The 19,192-nt window shown below is 45.2% G+C and overlaps 2 protein-coding genes across 2 annotated transcripts in view; both read left to right on the forward strand.

Moving 5' to 3' along the window:
* The window catches only part of LOC144697683 (uncharacterized), a 672,764-nt gene that overhangs the window by 244,694 nt on the left and 408,878 nt on the right, over positions 1-19,192 (forward strand). The window lies entirely within an intron of this gene.
* On the forward strand, positions 561-9,267 carry LOC144698084 (uncharacterized). Its single transcript, XM_078570006.1, has 3 exons — positions 561-784; positions 1,787-3,152; positions 9,201-9,267. Exons 2-3 carry the CDS (start codon positions 2,062-2,064, stop codon positions 9,265-9,267), a joined length of 1,158 nt encoding a protein of 385 aa, XP_078426132.1. The 5' UTR covers positions 561-784; positions 1,787-2,061.

Genomic DNA, 19,192 nt, shown 5'->3' on the forward strand with positions numbered 1-19,192 from the left:
TACCCAAGGCAGGATGGTGTGTGATTGAGATGGAAACTTGGGGATGAGGATGTTCCTCTGCTGCCTCTCTTCTATGTGGTGTAAACCTTTGGTTTGGGAGGTTCTGTCAAAGTTCCGGTTATGTTGCTAATATATAAAATCCTTCGTCTTCACCCTGTCGCATCTCCCTCACGTGGGCACACAGACCAGGTGGCAGGTTCCCCTCCCGTGCACTTGCTGGCTGCGTCAATTGACATTAAAATCATATTTTAGGCTCTAATCATGTCCGAACAGCACAGAAAATGATTTTGTATTCAACAACATCACAGTGGAATGCAGCGGTTCAAGAAAGCAGCTCACCACCAATTGTCAAGGGCAACTAGGGATGGGCCAGCCAGCGAATCCCACATCCCATGGGTGAGTATAAAAGCTACAATGGCGCTTCGGTTACCCAGCATTCACCGAGGGGCAGAATATGCTCCATCCTCGCTGAGGTAGATCACCGCGCAGGCGCAGCACAAAGCTGTGAACGGAGCATGCGCACTGCGTTCCCTGACTGGAGCATGCGCAATAGCGGTGCTGGGAGGAGAGTCGCTGATGTGTTGCATCAGCCCGGAGAGCAGAAGAAGTCGGGCCTGCGGCTGGGTGAGGGCGAATGGGAACCGACAAGTAGACGGGGAGGCTTCATAACAATCTACTGCAGGCCTCAAACTGCGAAAATTAAGTTTCCGATCCCGCGTTTGGACCGAATTGGCGACCGCGGCGTTAATCCCGACAGCAGAACCTGATTCACGGCCACCATCTTGTGAGTGTACAATGTGCTGTAGTGCGCATGTGCGGCCGCCATCATTATAGGGGCAATGTTCCGTAGTGCGCATGTGCAGCTTCCATCTTTATAGGGGCAATGTGCTGCAGTGTGCATGTGCGACCGCCATTTTTATAGGGGGCAATGGGCAGTGGTTGTGACCAAAGGTGGAGCAATGAAAATTGGGAATTGTGAGGAAAACGGAATTAGAGGAAGTGAAGATATCTTCGAGGATTGTGAGACTGGAGGAGATTGCAGAGATAGGGAGGAGCAAGACCATGGAGTAATTTAAAAGGATGAGAAATTTGAAATTTAGTTCCGTCTTTATCCGAAGCCTTTGTAGGTCACTGAGCACAAGGGTAATGGGTGAACAAGACTTGGTGCGAATAAGCACACGGGCAGCAGAGAATTGGATGACTTCAAGATTACAGGAAGATGGAAAGTGGGAGGTCGGCCAGGAGTGTGTTAGGATAGTTAAATCTAGAGATAACAAAGGAATAGATCAGAGTTTCAGCAGCAGATGAGCTGAGACTGGGCTGGAGTCGGGCGATGTTACTGAGGTGGAAATAGGCGGTCTTGGTGATGATGTGGATATGTGGTTGAAAGCTCATCTTGGGGTGAAATATTTCACCATGGTTGTGAACAGTTTGGTTCAGTCTCAGAGAGTTGCCAGGGAGAGGAATGGAGTCAGTGGATAGGGAGTGGAGTTTGTAGCAGGGACTGAAGGCAATGGCTTCAATCTTCCCAATATTTAAATGAAGGAAATTTCTGTACATCAGAACTGGATGTCAGACAAGTCAGGATGGTTTGTGACTTGGAGGTGAACTTGGAGGTGATGGTGTTCACAGATACCTGCTACCCCGGTCCTTCTAGAGGGTGGACGTTTGTAATTTTTGTGGCTCTGCCAAATTTCTAGTTGAGTTGTTAAAATATGAAATATCTCTCCACTTCTTACCACTCACACCTCACTATCTTTCTCTCTCTCCCTCTCTCATCCAGTAGATGCCAGAGTCTTGTCTGGGCCCACATGCCTTCCTTGATGGACAGTAGTGAACCAGTTGATTCTTTATGACAATCCAACAGGTTTCATGGTCACTTTTTCCTCATGCTGGTCCCATAAATTACCAGATTCATTCAGCTCAATTTCACAACCTGCCTTTGTGTTTTTGTGGGTTCTTTCTCACTCCCTTTTTTCTGTTTTAAATCAATTTCGCAGGAGATAAGAAGGGGAGGATTTACAGTCGGGAATCTCAGACCAAACATCACATCAGAATCTGATGGAGTCACCCAGCTTAAAGTATCCTGAATATCATTGGATTTTCAACATGGAAGGACAAAGCAACGTTCACACTGTGGAGAAACCATGGAAATGTGGGGATTGTGGGAAAGGATTCAATTACCTGTCTGCGCTGGAAACTCATCGAAGCAGCCACACTGGGGAGAGACCATTCACCTGCTTCGAGTGTGGGAAGGGATTCACTGATTCAACCACCCTGCTGACACACCAGCGAGTTCACACTGGGGAGAGGCCATTAACCTGCTCCGAATGTGGGAAGGGATTCACTACCTCATCCCATCTGCTGAAACACCAGCGGGTTCACACTGGGGAGAGACCTTTTAAATGTCCAGACTGTGGGAAGTGTTATAAATGTTCGGGGAACCTGATGTCCCATCAACGCGTTCACAGTGACGAGAGACCATTCAGGTGCTCTCAGTGCGGGACTGGGTTCAGGTGGTTATCTCACCTCACTGACCACCAACGAGTTCACAGTGGGGAGAGGCCGTTCACCTGCTCTGAGTGTGGGAAGGGATTCACTCAGTCATCCCACCTGCTGAGACACCAGCATGTTCACACTGGGGAGAGACCGTTCACCTGCTCTGAGTGTGGGAAGGGATTCACTGATTCATCCAGCCTCCTGAGACACCTGCAAGTTCACACTGACGAGAGGCCTTTCAAATGCCCAGACTGCGGGAAGTGTTTTAAAAGTTCCAGGAACCTGATGTACCATCAACGTGTTCACACTGACGAGAGACCGTTCAGATGCTCTCACTGTGGGACTGGGTTCAGGCAATCATCTCATCTCACTGGACACCGGCGAATTCACACTGAGGAGAGACCATTCATCTGTTCTGAGTGTGGGAAGGGCTTCACTACCTCATCCACCCTGCTGATACACCAGCGAGTTCACACAGACAAGAGACCTTTTAAATGTCCAGACTGTGGGAAGTGCTATATAAGTTCGGGGAATCTGATGCTCCATCAACGTGTTCACACTGACGAGAGACCGTTCAGGTGCCCTCACTGTGGGACCGGGTTCAGGTGGTCATCTCACCTCACTGACCACCAGCGAATTCACTCTGGGGAGAGGCCGTTCACCTGCTCTGAGTGTGGGAAGCGATTCATTCAGTCATCCACCCTGATGAGACACCAGCGAGTTCACACTGGGGAGAGACCGTTCGCCTGCTCCGAGTGTGGGAAGGGATTCACTCGGTCATCCCACCTGCTGAGACATCAGCGAGTTCACGAGTAACTACAGTGATTGGGTTTTGCTGTTAATCACGTTCATTGAGGCCTCTTTCTGCTGATGTCAATAAACTCCAGGTCAGTTACAGGGGTTTATTTTCTGGATAAAAGTCAAATAAATCAGCTTTGTGTGAAAGACTGTGTGTCAAGTCTTTTTCATATCTCTAATACAAGTTAGTTCCTTTTGAAGGACTCCCCCTCTCCCCTGTCTCTTCCATCCTCACCTCCAACAACAAGTGTGAGGAGCTCATGGAGCCTCTTTATCACTAAGATTGAGACAATTTGATCAGCTGCTTCCCTCCCTTCCACGAGCCCACCTGGACAATCTGTCCCTATAGTTGCCTCCTGTCTGAGCCCTGAACTCACATTTTTCTCTAGTTTCTCTCCCATTTTCCCTCACATCCTCTCAGTGCTCAGCTTGTCCAAAGAAAAAAAAAATACTGATCGCTCAACTTCGCCATGTCAGCCAATATTGTTAACGGTTCTCTCTCTGTTCCGATACTGTCCCTCTTCACATTGAGGACACCCTCCATCATGTTGTGTGGCATTACCACCGTGCTAAATGGGATAGATTTCCAACAGATGTAGCAACTCAAGACTGGGCAATGATGAGGTGCTGTGGGCCATCAGCTGCAGCAGAATTGTACCCATCCGCGATCTGTAACCTCATCACTCGGCATATCCTCCACTCTGCCATTGCCACCGAGCCTGGGGATCAACCCTGGTTCAACGAAGAGTGCAGGAGGGCATGGCAGGAGCAGCACCAGACATGTCTAAAAATGATGTGTCAACCTGGTGAAACTGCAACACACGATTACGGTCCCTGCAAGTTTCAAACAAGTTACTAGTTTCTTGCAAACTGTGTGCACGAGAGCAGGGAGGATAAGCGAACTGACCATGGCACCATTATACAGGGAGCCATTCAATTGGGGAATGTGAAATAGGAAGTTAGTAGTGGTAGGGGACAGTATAATTAGGGGGGTAGATCCTGTTCACTGCAGCCGTGAGCAGGAGTGCCGAAGGGTGCCAGGGTTAAGGACATCTCCACAGGGTTGGAGAGGAACTTGGAGTAGGAGGGGAGGGATCCAGTTGTTGTAATCCACGTTGATACCAATGACATTGATAGGACTAGAAAGGAGGTTCTGCTGAAAGAATTTGAACAGTTAGGAGCTAAATTAAAAAGCAGAACCTCCAAGGTAATAATTTTGGTAACACTACCTGAGCCACAGGCAAACTGGCATAGGGTAAATAAAGGCAAGGGGTTAAATGCATGGCTCAAAGATTGGTGTGGGAGGAATGGGTTTCTGTTCATGGGGCACTGGCACCAGAACTGGGGTAGAAGGGAGCTCTTCCGGTGGGGCAGGCTCACTTGAACCATGCTGGGACCAGTGTCCTGGTGAATTGAATAACTAGGGCTGTAGAGAGGGCTTTAAATTAGATGGTGGGGGTGGGGTAGTGTGGAGGGTTCTGGAGAGGGCATACATAGGCTAACAAAGCAAAAGGATATAGTAGCATTGCAGGGCAGCTTTTTAGGTATTGATACCAGAGTCTGACAGGAAGGGACAGAGTGTAAAAACAGAAAAAAACAGCAGCAAGTACAGTCATGGGGGAAAAATGGTAAAAATGCAAAATTAATGGCTCTTAAATGCACAAAGTATTCAGAACAAAATAAATGAATTAACGGCACAAATAGAGGTTAATGGGTATGATCTTATAACCATTATGGAGATGTGGTTACAAAGAGATAAAAGCTGGGAACTAAATATTCATGGGTATGTGACTTTTCGAAAGGACAGGCAAGAAGGAAAGGGTGGTGTGTTAGCTTTGTCAGTATGAGGTGGAATAAGTACAATAGCAAGGAATGATCTTGGATTGGAAGATGCAGAATCCATACGGGTGGAGGTGATAAATAGCAAGGGGAAGAAGACACTGGTGGGAGTAGTTTATAAGCCCCCTAACAGTAGCTACACTGTAGGACAGAGAATAAATCAGGAGATAATGAGGGCATGAAAAAAAGGCAGTATATTAATCATGGTTGACTTCAATCTTCATGTAGATTGGGACAATCAAATTAGCGGAGGTAACTACGAGCAAGAATTTATAGTATGAAATCAGGGCAGTTTTCTAGAATGATACGTTGGATCCAACCAGCAGTCTGGCTATTTTGGATCTGGTAATGTGTAATGAGACAGGCTTAATAAATGATCTCAGAGTAAAAGATCCCCTAGGAAACAGTGACCATAACATGGTAGAATTTGGCATTCAGTTTGAGAGTGAGAAACTTGAGTTGGAAACAACTATGCTAAATTTAAATAAGGGTAGTTACAAAGGAATGAGGGCAGAGTTGGCTGGAGTGGACTGGGAAAGGAGCTTAGCAGAAAAGATGGTTCATGAACAATGGCAGGCGTTTAAGAAAATAGTTCATGACTCTCAGCTAAGATATATCCCAGCGAGAAAGAAGGATTGTAGGAAGGGGCTAAACCAACCGTGGTTAACCAAGGAAGTTAAGGGTAGTACCAAACTGAAAACAAGTTACAATGTGGCAAAGATTAGTGGTAATCCAGAGCAATGGGAAATGTTTAATCTGTGGAATTCTTTACCACAGAGGGCTGTAGAAGCTGGTTCAGAAAAAAAGGTTTGGCTCTATGCACTAACTCATAATCATCAGCTATCTCAGCTGCTTGCCTTACAGTTTGAACCCTTTGTTCCTCCACATGGGTTCCCGCTACCAAAGGAATTGAATCATTAAATTCTTCCAAAAGAATCACATCTCAAAGAGCTGCATATGTTGTCTCTATTTTTAATGCCTGTATCCACTGGTCAAAATTACTTTGTTTTACTCTCTCAAACTCAATATCAGTTTGCCTAGGCTATTTTCTCATATTACTAAATTTCTGCCTATATGCTTCAGGAACCAACTCAAATGCACTCAAAATAGCCTTTTTGACCATATCATAATTCACTGATACTCCTTCAGACACCAAAGCATATACCTCATGCACTCTACCCACCAACTTAGGCTGTAGCGATAATGTCCAGTACTCCTGTGGCCATTTCATTTGTCTAGCTATCTTCTCAAATGAAATAAGGAATGCTTCATTATCTTTTTCCTCAAACTTTGGGAGAGCTTGTACAATTATAAACATGTCCCCATTGGGTTCTACTCTGGAGATAAGTCCTTCCTCACCTCCTGGTATCTTTTTTTCCAACAATATTATAGACATTAATAGTTTTATGACAACTGTGTCAATCATCCAGTCACACTCTCCTTCCAGTCTTGTGTCCATTGTTCAGCCTTGAAATTGTTCATATTTTCACATTGGATTTCAATTTGAAGAAAGCAGAGCTGTCATAAGCTTATATTCTTCAGCAGATGTAATGCAACCCTTTATTTTGGAAGAATAAAACTGATAGAGAATGATTGACATCTGAAGATTCGATTCACTGACATGCTAGCAAGGATACCTTGTAAATTAAGTCCGTATCACTCTCTGTAGGCAATTGGTTGGTGTGTTTGCTTGTTCATTGAATGGTTGGTGGTTCGTGACCATCTTGGAGTGAAGTGTTTACTGTATCCTCACCATCAGCATTCATTGTCACACAGTTCTGGGCTGTCATTGGGGACTTGAGCTGCAAGATAGTGTCCCCAAAACGGTGCCAGATCTACTGTTACCCTGTGACTTCCCACACAAACAGTTTTTTGAAATTATTTTCTTCTTTCAAATATAATAAGAAACGATTTGGTCCTACTATGTACCGATATCTAACCCATTGGAAATCTATGAAATTATTAGATCCAAACAAACACATAAATTATTCTCCCTTCCTCAGCTTCACAGTGAGTGAGACAGGGAAAAGCAGCAATATTCCGGCCCCGCACTCTCCAATCACCCGCTGCCAGCAGAAAGCAGCGATTGCAGCTTCAATCAGCGGGTTACTGTCCATCCCTGGGATGCAAGGTACTCCAACCCGGACCAAACCTCCCTATACACCGAGCACAGGCTCAGGAAAACACAGGTAGATTATATCCCGCTCACCAAGCCTCCGAGCAGCATTTACAGAATACCCGAGTGAGTGAGTCACAAATATAAGTCACACCAACTTTCTCAATATTTTCACTGTAAAATTCCTTCATTTTATTGAAAAGCTGACTGTTGTGAATCTGAAAATGAGCACCATGGGATTTGTGTTACTGAGTGACTTGTTTTCCATTGTTTGTCCGTCAGGTTTGCAATTCAGTTTGTGTTGGATATTGAAGCGAATCTGATTTCAAAATGAGGACATTAAATCCAGGAATTAATCCTGAGGAAAATGGATCATACTGTTTGGAAGGATGTGGAGCTGAGAAGCGGAAGCTGTGAATGAAGTTATTGATGATTGAATGGACAGCATTGGGTACTTCTTTAACATCGTGGCCGTGTGGTTAAGTAGATGGTTTTGAAATTCATTGGGGTTTCATCAGGTAAGTTCTGTGATTTACATTATTGCTGATTTCAACCATGTGTCCGCAGAACTAACTGTTGGGTCAATGGAAGAAAAGACAAACAAAAATCCTTATTTGCTCTGAAGAAAAGTCATCTGCACTCGAGATGTTAGCTCCCTTTCGTTATCCACAGGTGCTACAAGACTTGTTGAGTGTTTCCAGCATTTTCTGTTTCGGTTTCATATTTCCAGAATTCGCAGTATTTAGCTTTTATCCAAAAATTCTCCTGATTTTTGGACTCTCAGGGAATGAAGGGCCTTGGGATCGGGTGGGAAATTGGTGTTGAGGCTGGAGATCCACCATGATCTTACTAAGTGACGGAGGAGGCTTGTGGGGCCTTTTATCTACCTTCTTGCAGTGCACCTGCTGAACAATATAAGCTTATGACAGCTCTGCTTTCTTCACATTGTGAAAATATGAACAATTTCAAAGCTGGACAACGTATACAAGACTGGAAGGAGAGTGTGAGTGTGGATAATCGGCACTGTGCACATTCCTGTAATCAGTATCTGGGAGAATCAGGAAGATGAGATCCTGGTGTCTCTTTACCCTGTTGCCTGCAAACCCATCGCCTTGTTTCTTACATTCCCACAAACTGACAGTGTCTGCATCAAGCAGCCAATTGACCTGAGAGCTGGAGGCGAGGCGGGGACAGAAGCAGAAAGAGATGCGACATGAAAGTGCTTTCAATTTGATGTGTGTCAGTGGTGAATGTCTGCCTTGTAAGTTCCATGGAATGAGGGTTTTTTGTTTGAAAGCAGCAAGATTTTAAATGACTACAGCACTGAGCATGGGGCGCGAATCCACGACCCTGAAATTCAGCATTTCATGGTCTATCAACTGAGCTAACCGGGAATGCGAGAACAAAACTCCCATATCCCAACACATATGGAGACAAACATTGTTTTCCACCTGGAGCCTCAGCTTGTTCTGAATTTCAAAGTGTGGAAGATAATTGACCTACAAAAGCCCCAAGGTTGCAAAGCATTTCTCTCAATCATCAATAAAATCATTCACATCTTCCACTTCTTAGCTGCACCTCCTTCCAAACATTTCAAACTCTCTCCTGCATCGTTCAGCCTGATATTTTTTCTCTGCAACATTTTAATGTGAAGCTGCACAATTAATGTGAATAAAGTTTGTGATGGTAAAAATGTGTTGATTCCTCGGGGAACTGAACCACATTTACACACACAGAGGAACACACACAGACATATACACCGAGAGTGACAGAGGGCACGGGCTTGTCTTTAACGAGAGACAAACACCCAGAAAGCAAACAGAACACTAAGTTTTATTCCAGTTCCAACCGCAGGTTTCGTGAATATTTTCGGAAATGAACAGAAATAGGAAAACTCCCGAGTGTTTAGATGGGTTTTATTCAATTTAACCAATATTTAACGCTGTAGACACAGAGTTAAAACCAGGAATAATGAGAAGCGGGAAGCCCCAATGGATTTGGGCTCCATCATCTAAGCCAATTGGCCACGGCAACTGGTCCTGTCCATAGGTTAATGTTGATGGTAAAAAAATCATAAATGTCTGCAGCAGAGGAGGATGATTTGTGTCCCTGCCGGCTAATGGCAAAGGAATTCAGCTAATTTGATAACCCCGCATTTTCTCCACTGCAATTTATATTTCTATTGTCTCTCCTCGTTCTTCCTGTTAAAATTAAGCATGGCAGGCATCTTTTTTGACAGTGAGCTGGCACTTTTTGCATCATTCGCGTTTGTAGTTGTATGTTCAATGAATGTAATATCTCACAGTCATATTACATTTCCTCTTCACCATTTCACAAAATAAACACTCAGCAAAGTGAGAAAATCTTTCTGCTGGCAGCGGGTGATTGGAGAGTGCGGGGCCGGAATATTGCTGCTTTTCTGCTTTTCCCTGTCTCACTCACTGTGGAGCCGAGGAAGAGAGAATAATTGATGGGTTTGTTTGAATCCAATAACTTCACAGGTTTCTAATGAGTTAGATGTAATTACATAGTCGTTCATTGTCTTTTATTGTGTTTGAAATGAACATTCATAACAAAAGCATTGCTGTGGGAACTCACTGGGTAAGGGTAAAGTTTGCAACGTTTGTGGGATTTTTTTTGCAGCTCAACGACAGCCCAGAACTGAGTAACAATGATGGCAGATGGGGAGAAAACAGTGAAAGGTTCGCCCCTGGATGGTCTCGAACCACCAACCTTTCGATTAACAGCCAAACACGCTGACCAATTGCGCCACAGAGACCCACACAAGCTTCACCTGAAAGGTATCCTAAACCAGGGTATCAGTGAGTTAAAGCTTCAGATTGCTGCTGCCGGAATGGCCATTGGTCTCTTTCAGTTTTACTCTTCCAAAGTAAAGTGTAGGACATTCATTCCGGATACATGGAAACAGTCTGATCCCACCCACTGCAGACACATCCGTGTCACCAGGAACCAGCTCTCCTGCAACCGGAGCCGTCTCCCTTCGAGCCTTTCGCTGTTTTGTCTGTTACCAAGTATTCTGATTGTCCTGAAGCCGATATTAGTTTGAATTCCTGATGTGCAGTAACGAGAATCCTTTCAATGCTTCAGATCAGTTAATTTCACTGATAACATCAGAGTCAATGTTCCAGCGTCTTAAAGAAGGGAAAGGTGCCTTGACTGTCTCTGGTCACTCGGACAGTTCACCCTTCATTCTCCCCTGATTCCGGTTCCCAAAGAGTTTCTGAAGACTCACAAAGCTGGAGACTGGGTTTTCTGTTTTGGTTCCTTCTCCTTTTTCCCACCTGCCAACTGACAATATTTTCCAAATATTGAGGAGAAGACAGCAAAGTGGCCTCGCGGCCACAATCAGATCAGTCATGATCTTACTGAATGGCGGAACAGGTTCAAAGGGCTGAATGGCCTCCTCCTGATCATCATTCCTCTCTTCCTGTGACACAGCCCGAATCAACTCCTGACTTCAGCAAACTGCCTTCGGAATTAATTATCTGTTAAATTAAATAAAAACCATCCAACCATTTCCGTGTTTCTTATTTCCGTTCATCTGCAAACATTCACTAAATTTGGAGTCTGAAATGGAACAATAATTGGTCAAGTTGGTGATATCCTTGTTTCCTGTGTGTTTGTCTCTCCTTTGGCCTCTGTCACTCTCGGTGTATATCTGTGCATGTGTCAATGTGCTTCAGTTCCCCGAGAGGCTGAACACATTTTCACCTTCACAAACTTTATTCACATTAATTGTGCAGTTTCATATTAAAATGCGACCGAGAAAAATATCAAGATAAAAGATGCAAGAGGAGTTTGCAATGTTTGGAAGGAGGTGCAGCTAAGAAGTGAAGATGTGAATGATGTTATTGATGATTGAGAGGAATGCATTGCAATCTTGGGGCTTTTGGAGGTCGATTACCTTCCACACTTTGAAATTCAGAACAAGCTGAGGCTTGAGGTCGAAAACAACAATGATCTCCATGGATGTTGGGGTGTGGAATACTTCACTCTTCTTACATGCCTGGCTAGTTCAGTCGACGGCGTCTGAGGCTCTTCATGTCCAGGTCTGTTGGGTTCGCGACCTATGCTCGGTGAAATTCCCTTTTTAAACTTAACTACTTTCAAGGGTGAACCCCAGCTCTCCATTCCTCCAGCAGTAACACCACTCAAACTGATTATTTCTCCACCCCGCTTTGCTAATATCACAGCCACTGGTTTCTGAGTGAAAACTGCTCTCTGCTTCACTGGAAGTCAGAGTATTTAATTCTGAGCATTTGGTGCTTTCACCACTGCAGCCTAGGTTTAATTCCCGTACAGGGGAAACGTTTCCCTTCCCGCTATGTGAACTGACACAATGAACAGGAATTCCTTATTCAATGAAACCAGGTTTGGCAGCGTCTGTGGAGTGAGAAAGAGAGTTAATCTTCCAGCTGGATGATCTTTCATCAGAGCTGGAAAAGTCAGAGATGTAACAGGTGGAAAACAAGTCCAGAGGCGGAGGGAGGGGAGTGAAAGGACAAAAGGGAAGGACTGTGATAGGTTACAAGGCATGAGAAAGAAACTGACTAAAGGGATGATGGTGCAAAATGTGGGTATATATACAGTACCATAAAATCAGAGCCAAAAACAACATATAGAGACCATTCAGCCGGGTCAGAGGAACTTAGGCCATTCAGCCCTTTGACCCTGCTCCACCATTCAATCAGATCAAGGCTGATCTAGTTGTGGTCTCAGCTCCACTTTCCTGTCTGTCTGTCTGTCCCCCCAATGCTCTCTTAGCCCCCCCCACCCCCATAACCCTTGAATCCCTTGTCTATCAAAAATCTGTCCAAATCAGCCTTGAATAAATTCAATGACCCAGCCTCCTCTTGTTTCTGGGGAAAATTCCTCAGGCTAACGACCCTCTGAAAAAACAAAACAAAAATCTCCTCATCTCCGTCTGAAAAGGGAGACCTCTTACTCTCCTGGAAATAACTCACCTGGTCCCACTCCCCCACCTTTTCCCTGGACATGCTGCAGCTTTTGGTCTAATTCCCCTTTGAATTCCACTACTGAATCTGCCATCCCCACACTCTCTATCTAACCCAGCCGTCGGATCCATCCCTCCCAGATCGCCATGTGGAAATGCATGGTGACCCTGCACTGAAGAACAGGTCCCAGGCATACTCAGCTACTTAACAACAGAACAACATGAAGTGATTATTGTGGAAAATTGAATGAGACATTTTAAATCAAGACATTGACACACACTCCATAGAGGAACTGACTTTCGAACTATCAGGATAGAATTAAACACACTGGTACCGATCAGAAGGAGTAAAATTAAAGTGAAGGGGGCAATAGAATCTGAATTTAGAAAATATCCACAAGGTGGATGCAGGTGAACAGAGAGCTGGAGAATCTTTAAAGTTCGTGCATGAACTTCTGTTTGAACCAGGTGTGTTTACGACATGTCAATAATTTAGATTGTGAGAAATGATCAGCAGTTGGGGAGGATGAATCTCAGTCGATAGTTATCGCATTTATTCTTGATGGCAGCTCAAGGAATTGTGTTGCTGATTCTGATCATTCTAGTAGCTTTAGTATGTTACCCACGGTTTGCCATCAAAAAATTAGGAAAACAAGCTCACAGCTTAGAAACAGTGAGGTTAGCCAAAAATCAGTTGCGAGAAGTCAATAAGAATATTCCCTTCTCAAGGTTGGGAGATCTGTAAGAAATCACTGTCACCTTATAAAATCTTCAGAAATGTGTTGAATTTTATAGGAATGGCTCTCCTCCCCCTCCCCCCTCTCCTCTCTCTCTCTCAGGAACAAAGATTACTGGCTTGACAAACATAGGACAACACATCCCAATGTTACCTCAGGGATGGGCTCTGGAGTTAGGGAACGGAATTTACACTGGTGAGTGAAGACAATGGTTTTGATTTTCTCAATTCTTAAAAGGAGGAAATTTCTGCTCATCCAGTACTAGATGCAGGATAAGCAGTTTGATAATTTAGTAACAGTGGAGGAATGGAGAGGGATGGTGGTGAGGTAGAGCTGGGCATTGTCAGTGTCCATGTGAAAACTAACATGGTGCTTTTGGATGATGTCACCTCGTGGTAGCATGTAGATGAGAAATAGGAGGGATCAAGGATAGATCCTTTTTTTAGGATGGATGATGACAGTGGATTTAAAGGTGTGAGGAACAGTACCAGAAGAGAGAGAAAAAAACATGAATAATATCAGCCAACATGGAGAAGTTGAATGGTCAGCAATTCAGTGTAAATAGGATCACTGGAGCAGAAGGCGAGTCTCATGGGCAAGATGAGCACTGAGGGGCTATGAAGGGAAATAGGAAACTGGAAAAAGAACTGAGTTCAGAGCTCAGACATGGGGGGAGCTTTCGAGACAGTTGACCCGGTGGACTAGGGGAAGGGAGGGAAGCAGCTGATCGGATTGACTCAATCTTAGTGACAAAGAAGCTCCATGAGCTCCTCACACTTGCTGTTGGAGGTGAGAATGGAACAGACAGTGGAGAGGGAGAGCATTTCAAAAGGAAATGACTTCTGTAGAGATATGAAAAAGACTTGATACACAAGTGCGTTTTACACAAAGTTGATTTGTTTGACTTTTATCCAGAATTTTAACCCCATAACTGGGATGGAGTTTATTATCAGCAGAAACAGGCTATTGAACATGCTTCAGTCCCAAATGTGATTAACAGCTAAATCCAATCACTGTAGTTACTTGTCAACTTGAGTTAATGTTTTGAGTCCATGTGACTTTAAAAGGCCTCATCAGTGTGAACTCACTGGTGTCTGCAGATGGGGCAACTGAGTGAATCTGTTTCCACACTTAGAGCAGCTGAATGGTTTCTCCCTAGTGTGACTGCACCTGTCGAATAAGGTCCCTTGACTGCCTGAACACAGTCCCACAGTAAGAACATCTGAATGGTCTCTGGTCAGTGTGGGCATGTTGATGGGGTATCAGTTTCCCACACCTTTTAAAGCACTTCTCACACTCTGGGCATTAAAAAAGTCCCTCATCAGTGTGAATGCGCTGGTATCTCAGCAAGTGGGATGATGTCCTGAACATCTTACCACACTGTGAGCAGATGAACAGCCTCTCCCCAGTGTGAATTCACTGTGTTTCAGCAGGTCAGTCCAGGATAGAAATTAAGAGACAGACACATCTCTTGGTTTGAGTTTGCTGTGTGTAAATCCTCCCTTTCTTAAAAGGTGTTTCCAAACGCCCGGTGTAAATTCAGCTCTGGGAGTTTCTAAGATAAAGGCAAAATACTGCGGATGCTGGAAATCTGAAACAAAAACAACAATGCTGGAGAAACTCAGCAGGTCTGACAGCATCTGTGGAAAGAAAGACAGAGTTTCTAATCCGGGTTTGGAGTCCTACACCGGGTGTTTGTAAACCCTCCTAGTCCACTCTCCAGCTCCATTCCTCTCCTGCACTCGGACTTTTCTCTCCGGCTGCATTTTCAATCCTTCATCCCGGCTCCTACACTCACACTGCGCATGCTTCACACTCACTCCGCTCCGCCCCCTCATTCACTCCGATTGGTTGGAGGAGCAGCCCCTCCCCCTCTTGCTATTGGTCCGATGAAGGCGTCAATCACTGCGTTGGAGCATGCGCAGCCGGTGGAGCCAGACGGGTAGACATCTCGAGCGAGCGGATTTAAAATAGGAATTTTAGAAAGACCGAGTGCGGACCCAGTGCAGAAAACAAACCCGTGAACTTAGAGAGGGCTGGCAGGTGAGTTGGGAAGCTTCATAAACTCACGGTGTCGGCCCCAAACTCTCAATAAGGAGCCTTCGCTCTTGCGTTTGCTCGGCGCTGCGGGGGGAAGGCCCGAATTAACGACCGCCATCTTTCTAGCGGCAGGTGCAGCAATGCGCATGCGCGCACCATTCCAAGGAGGGGTGTGCAATGTGCTACAGGGCGCATGCGTTGTATAAAGTGACAACACGGCCTGAGGGAGGCAGTCATCGAATGTGCGGTCACCGGGACTTTTAGATCAGCAACAATAGAATTGTAAACCCATAGTCACTCATTCGTACAGAATTTAAGCATTTCTTAAAAAAGAGACATGCTGTTGAAGGTTTTCACATTGCACTCATCCGGACAGATGCAAGAAAACCAAATTTCAAACTCTTTCGAGTTATCAACAGTACACAGATTGCAACTCTTTCGAGTACAATCACAGTTCTTGGTTTCCGGGAGTGGGACATGAACCCACAACCCTCTGTTTCAAAGGCGAGGGTGCTATGAACTGAGCCACAGCTGACACCTCAAAACCAAATTTCAAAGTGAACAACAATTTATACTGCACGAGAAAGGGTGATGATTGGTTTGGCCAGTCAGCTCTGATTGGTTAAGGCATTGCCACGGAGAATACACCAGGGAGCGATCATCTCCCGTCCCCCCCGTGCTTTTGTTTAATTCAACCAAAGGCCCCAAGCCTGGACATGTTCCTTCTGTCTGCAGAGGACAGGTCCTTGTGTATGAATATATGTAGCTTCCAGCAAGAGGAAGTGAGACGCATTACGAGGCTGACTGACTGAAATTTGGTATTCTTGATTTCCTGTTGTATACAAGATTAAAAAGTTTTGACAGAATGTCTATTTTTTAATCAATACTCGAGTGTTTTAAAGGAGGAAAGTGTGGTAGACAGATGGAGAGATGGAGGAAGAGATTTTCAGAGCTTGCGGTTGAGGGAACTGAAGGCATGGACACTAATGGTGGAACATTTAAAATAGGGAATGTACAAGACCAGAGTTAGAGCAGTGCAGATATCTCAGAGGGTTGTGGGGCTGGAGGAGATTTCAGAGATAGGGAGGGGCGAGGCCATGGAGGGATTTGAAAACAAGGATGAGAATTTTAAAATCAAGTTGTTACTTCACCAGGAGCCAAGGCAGGTCAGGAAGCAGAGGGTGTTAGGGCAATGGGCCTCGCTGCCAGTGAAGACACCAACAGCAATGGTGCCAAGTTTGCAGAGCATTGAATGTGGGAGACCAGCCAGGAGTGTGTTGGAATAATCAAGTCTGGAGGTAACAACAGCAGTGATGAGGGTTTCAGCAGCAAACGCACTGAGACAGGGTGAGGTTGTGTGATGTTACGGAGGTGGAAACAGACGATGATCGCACAGATATGAGGTCAGAAACTCATCTCGAGATCAAATGTAACAGCAAGGTTGTGAACAGACTGGTTTAATCTCAGACTGTTCCCAGGGAGAGGGATGGAGTTGTTATCTGAGAAATGGAGATTGGAGCAGGGACCGAAAACAGTGTCTTCAGTCTTCTCAGTGTTTGATTGGAGTTAATTAGTCATCAGGAAGAGAAGCAGGAACCGGAATGGGCCATGAGACTGATCCCAGGTTTAACTTAGTTAGAGAGGGAGAGAAGGAAGGAAGGAAACCCTGGGAGGTTTGGACAAACCATCTTCACGATCATTCATTAAATCTCCACACTATGAGTTTTGAACACAAGGTTAATGTCTGCTATTCTGTATGGTCGGTCAACGGGTTTCAGATTAATGACTTGTCACGAGTAATGACTGAAGTGAATGATCAGAAATATTGTTATCTCCAGTTGTACTAATTTATTAAAAAGATACTGAAAGAGTTGTCCAAAACTCTCACTGGATTTCAGCACAGGGAGGAGGGAGAGTGTGTGGGACATGGATTAGAGGCTTTGGAGGAACAAGAGAGGAAAAATGTTCCATAGTATCTAGAATTGTTTGTTCTGAGTTTCTATCCTGTCCTGACAGTGATGGCTTTTGTAACTCCTTTTACAGAGAATTAGAAGACCATCAGACATAGGAGCAGAAATTAGGCCATTTGGCCCATCGAGTCTGCTCCACCATTCAATCATGGCTGATAAGTTTCTCAACCCCATTCTCCCGCCTTCTCCCCGTAACCTTTTATCCCCTTACCAATCAAGAACCTATCTATCTCCGTCTTAAATACACTCAATGACCTGGCCTCCACAGCCTTCTGTGGCAATGAATTCCATAGATTCACCACTCTCTGGCTAAAGAAGTTTCTCCTCATCCCTGGGCAATTTTTCACATAGCCAGGTAGGGTTGATGCCAGCGTTGTAGCTGTGCTGGAACAGCTTGGCTAGGTGTGCGGAAGGTTCCGGTGCAAATCTTCAGTACTATTGCCGGAATATTGTCAGGGCCCATAACCTTTGCAGTACCCAGTGCCTTCAAGCCATTCCTTTATATCACGTGGAGTGAATCGAATTGGCTGAAGACTGGTATTTGTGAATCGATCATTCACTCGGCACTTCTGGCTGAAGATTGTAGCAAATGCTTCAGTCTTATATTTTGCACTGATGTGTTGAGCTCCTCCATCATTGAGGATAGGTATATTTGTGGAGCCTGCTCCTCGAGTGAGTTGTTTAATTATCCACCACCATTCACGACTGGATCCGATCCGTTGGTGTGGGATCACTTAGCTCTGCCTATCACTTGCTACTTATGCTGATAGGCTTGCAAGTAGTCCTGTGTTGTAGCTTCACCAGGTTGACACCTCAGTTTTAGGTATGCCTGGTGCTGCTTCTGGCATGCCCTCCTGCACTCTTCATTTAACCAGAGTTGATCCTCTGGCTTGATGATAATGGTCAAGTGGGGGATATGCCGGGCCATGTGGTCACAGATTATGTTCGAGTACAATTCTGCTGCTACTGATGGCCCACAGCACCTATTGGATGCCCAGTTTTAAGTTGCTAGATCTGTTCGAAACCTATCTCATTTTGCACAGTGGTTGTGCCACACAGCACAATGGAGGATATCCTCAATGTGAAGGAAGGACTTCGTCTACACAACGACTGTGCAGTGGTCACTCCTACTGATGCTGTCATGGACAGATGTATCTGTGACAGGCAGGTTGGGGAGGATGAGGTCAAGTATGTTTTTCCCTCTTGTTGGTTCCCTCACCGCCTATGTCATTTAGGACTCAGCCAGCTCGGTCAGTAGTGGTGCTACCGAGCCACTCTTGGTGATGGTCATTGATGTCCCTCACCCAGAGTACTTTCTGTGTCCTTTCCACCTTCAGTGCTTCCTCCAAGTAGTGTTCAACATGGAGGAGCACTGATTCATCAGCTGAGGGAGGGCAGTATGTGGCAATCGAGGGGAGGTTTCCTTGGCCATGTTTGACCTGATGCCATGAGACTACATCAGGTCCGGAGTCGATGCTGAGAACCCCCAGGGCAACTCCCTCCCAACTGTATACCACAGTGCTGCCAACTCTGCTGTGTCCGTCCTGCCGGTGGGACAGGACATACCCAGGGATGGCGATGGTGGAGTCTGGGACATTATCTGTAAGATATGATTCCGTGAGGATGACTACGTTGGGCTGTTTTATGACTAGCCTGTGAGACAGCTCTTTCGGCACTCACCCCCAGATGTTAGTAAGGAGGACTTTGCAGGGTCGACAGGGGCTGAGATTTGCTGTTGTCGATGCTGGCTGGTCTGTCCAGTTTCATTCCTTTTTTGTGACTCAGTGGTGGTTTGATACAATTGAGTGTCTCACTTGGCCATTTCAGAGTCAACCACATTGCTGTGGCTCTGGAGTCACATCTAGGCCAGACCAGGTAAGGACAACAGATTTCCTTCCCTAAAGGGCATTAGCGAACCAGATGGGTTTTTACAACAATAGTTTCATGGTCATCATTAGACTTTGAATTAGGTTTTTATTAAATTCAAATTCCAACATCTGCTGTGGGATTCGAACCTGGGCCTCTGGATTACTCGTGTCGTGACAATGCCATTAATCCATCACCTCCTCCCTGCTGGGGGTGATGTGCAGCAGTATGCACGTGTGTCTGCCATCCTTTTAGGGGAAATGTGCAGCAGTTGTGATCAAATCTGGAGCAATTAAAATTTCAAGTCAGGATTATGGAATTTGAGGAAGTGAAGATATCTCAGAGGGTTGTG

This window comes from Cetorhinus maximus, chromosome 23 (genome assembly GCF_964194155.1).
Source record: "Cetorhinus maximus chromosome 23, sCetMax3.hap1.1, whole genome shotgun sequence".
NCBI classification, from domain to species: domain Eukaryota; kingdom Metazoa; phylum Chordata; class Chondrichthyes; order Lamniformes; family Cetorhinidae; genus Cetorhinus; species Cetorhinus maximus.

Coding starts and splice junctions, on each gene's coding strand:
- LOC144698084 (XM_078570006.1), top strand. CDS start 2,062: ATGGAGTCACCCAGCTTAAAGTATCCTGAATATCATTGGATTTTCAAC. Junction 3,153..9,200: donor CGAATTCACTCTGGGGAGAG/GCCGTTCACCTG, acceptor TTAACGCTGTAG/ACACAGAGTTAAAACCAGGA.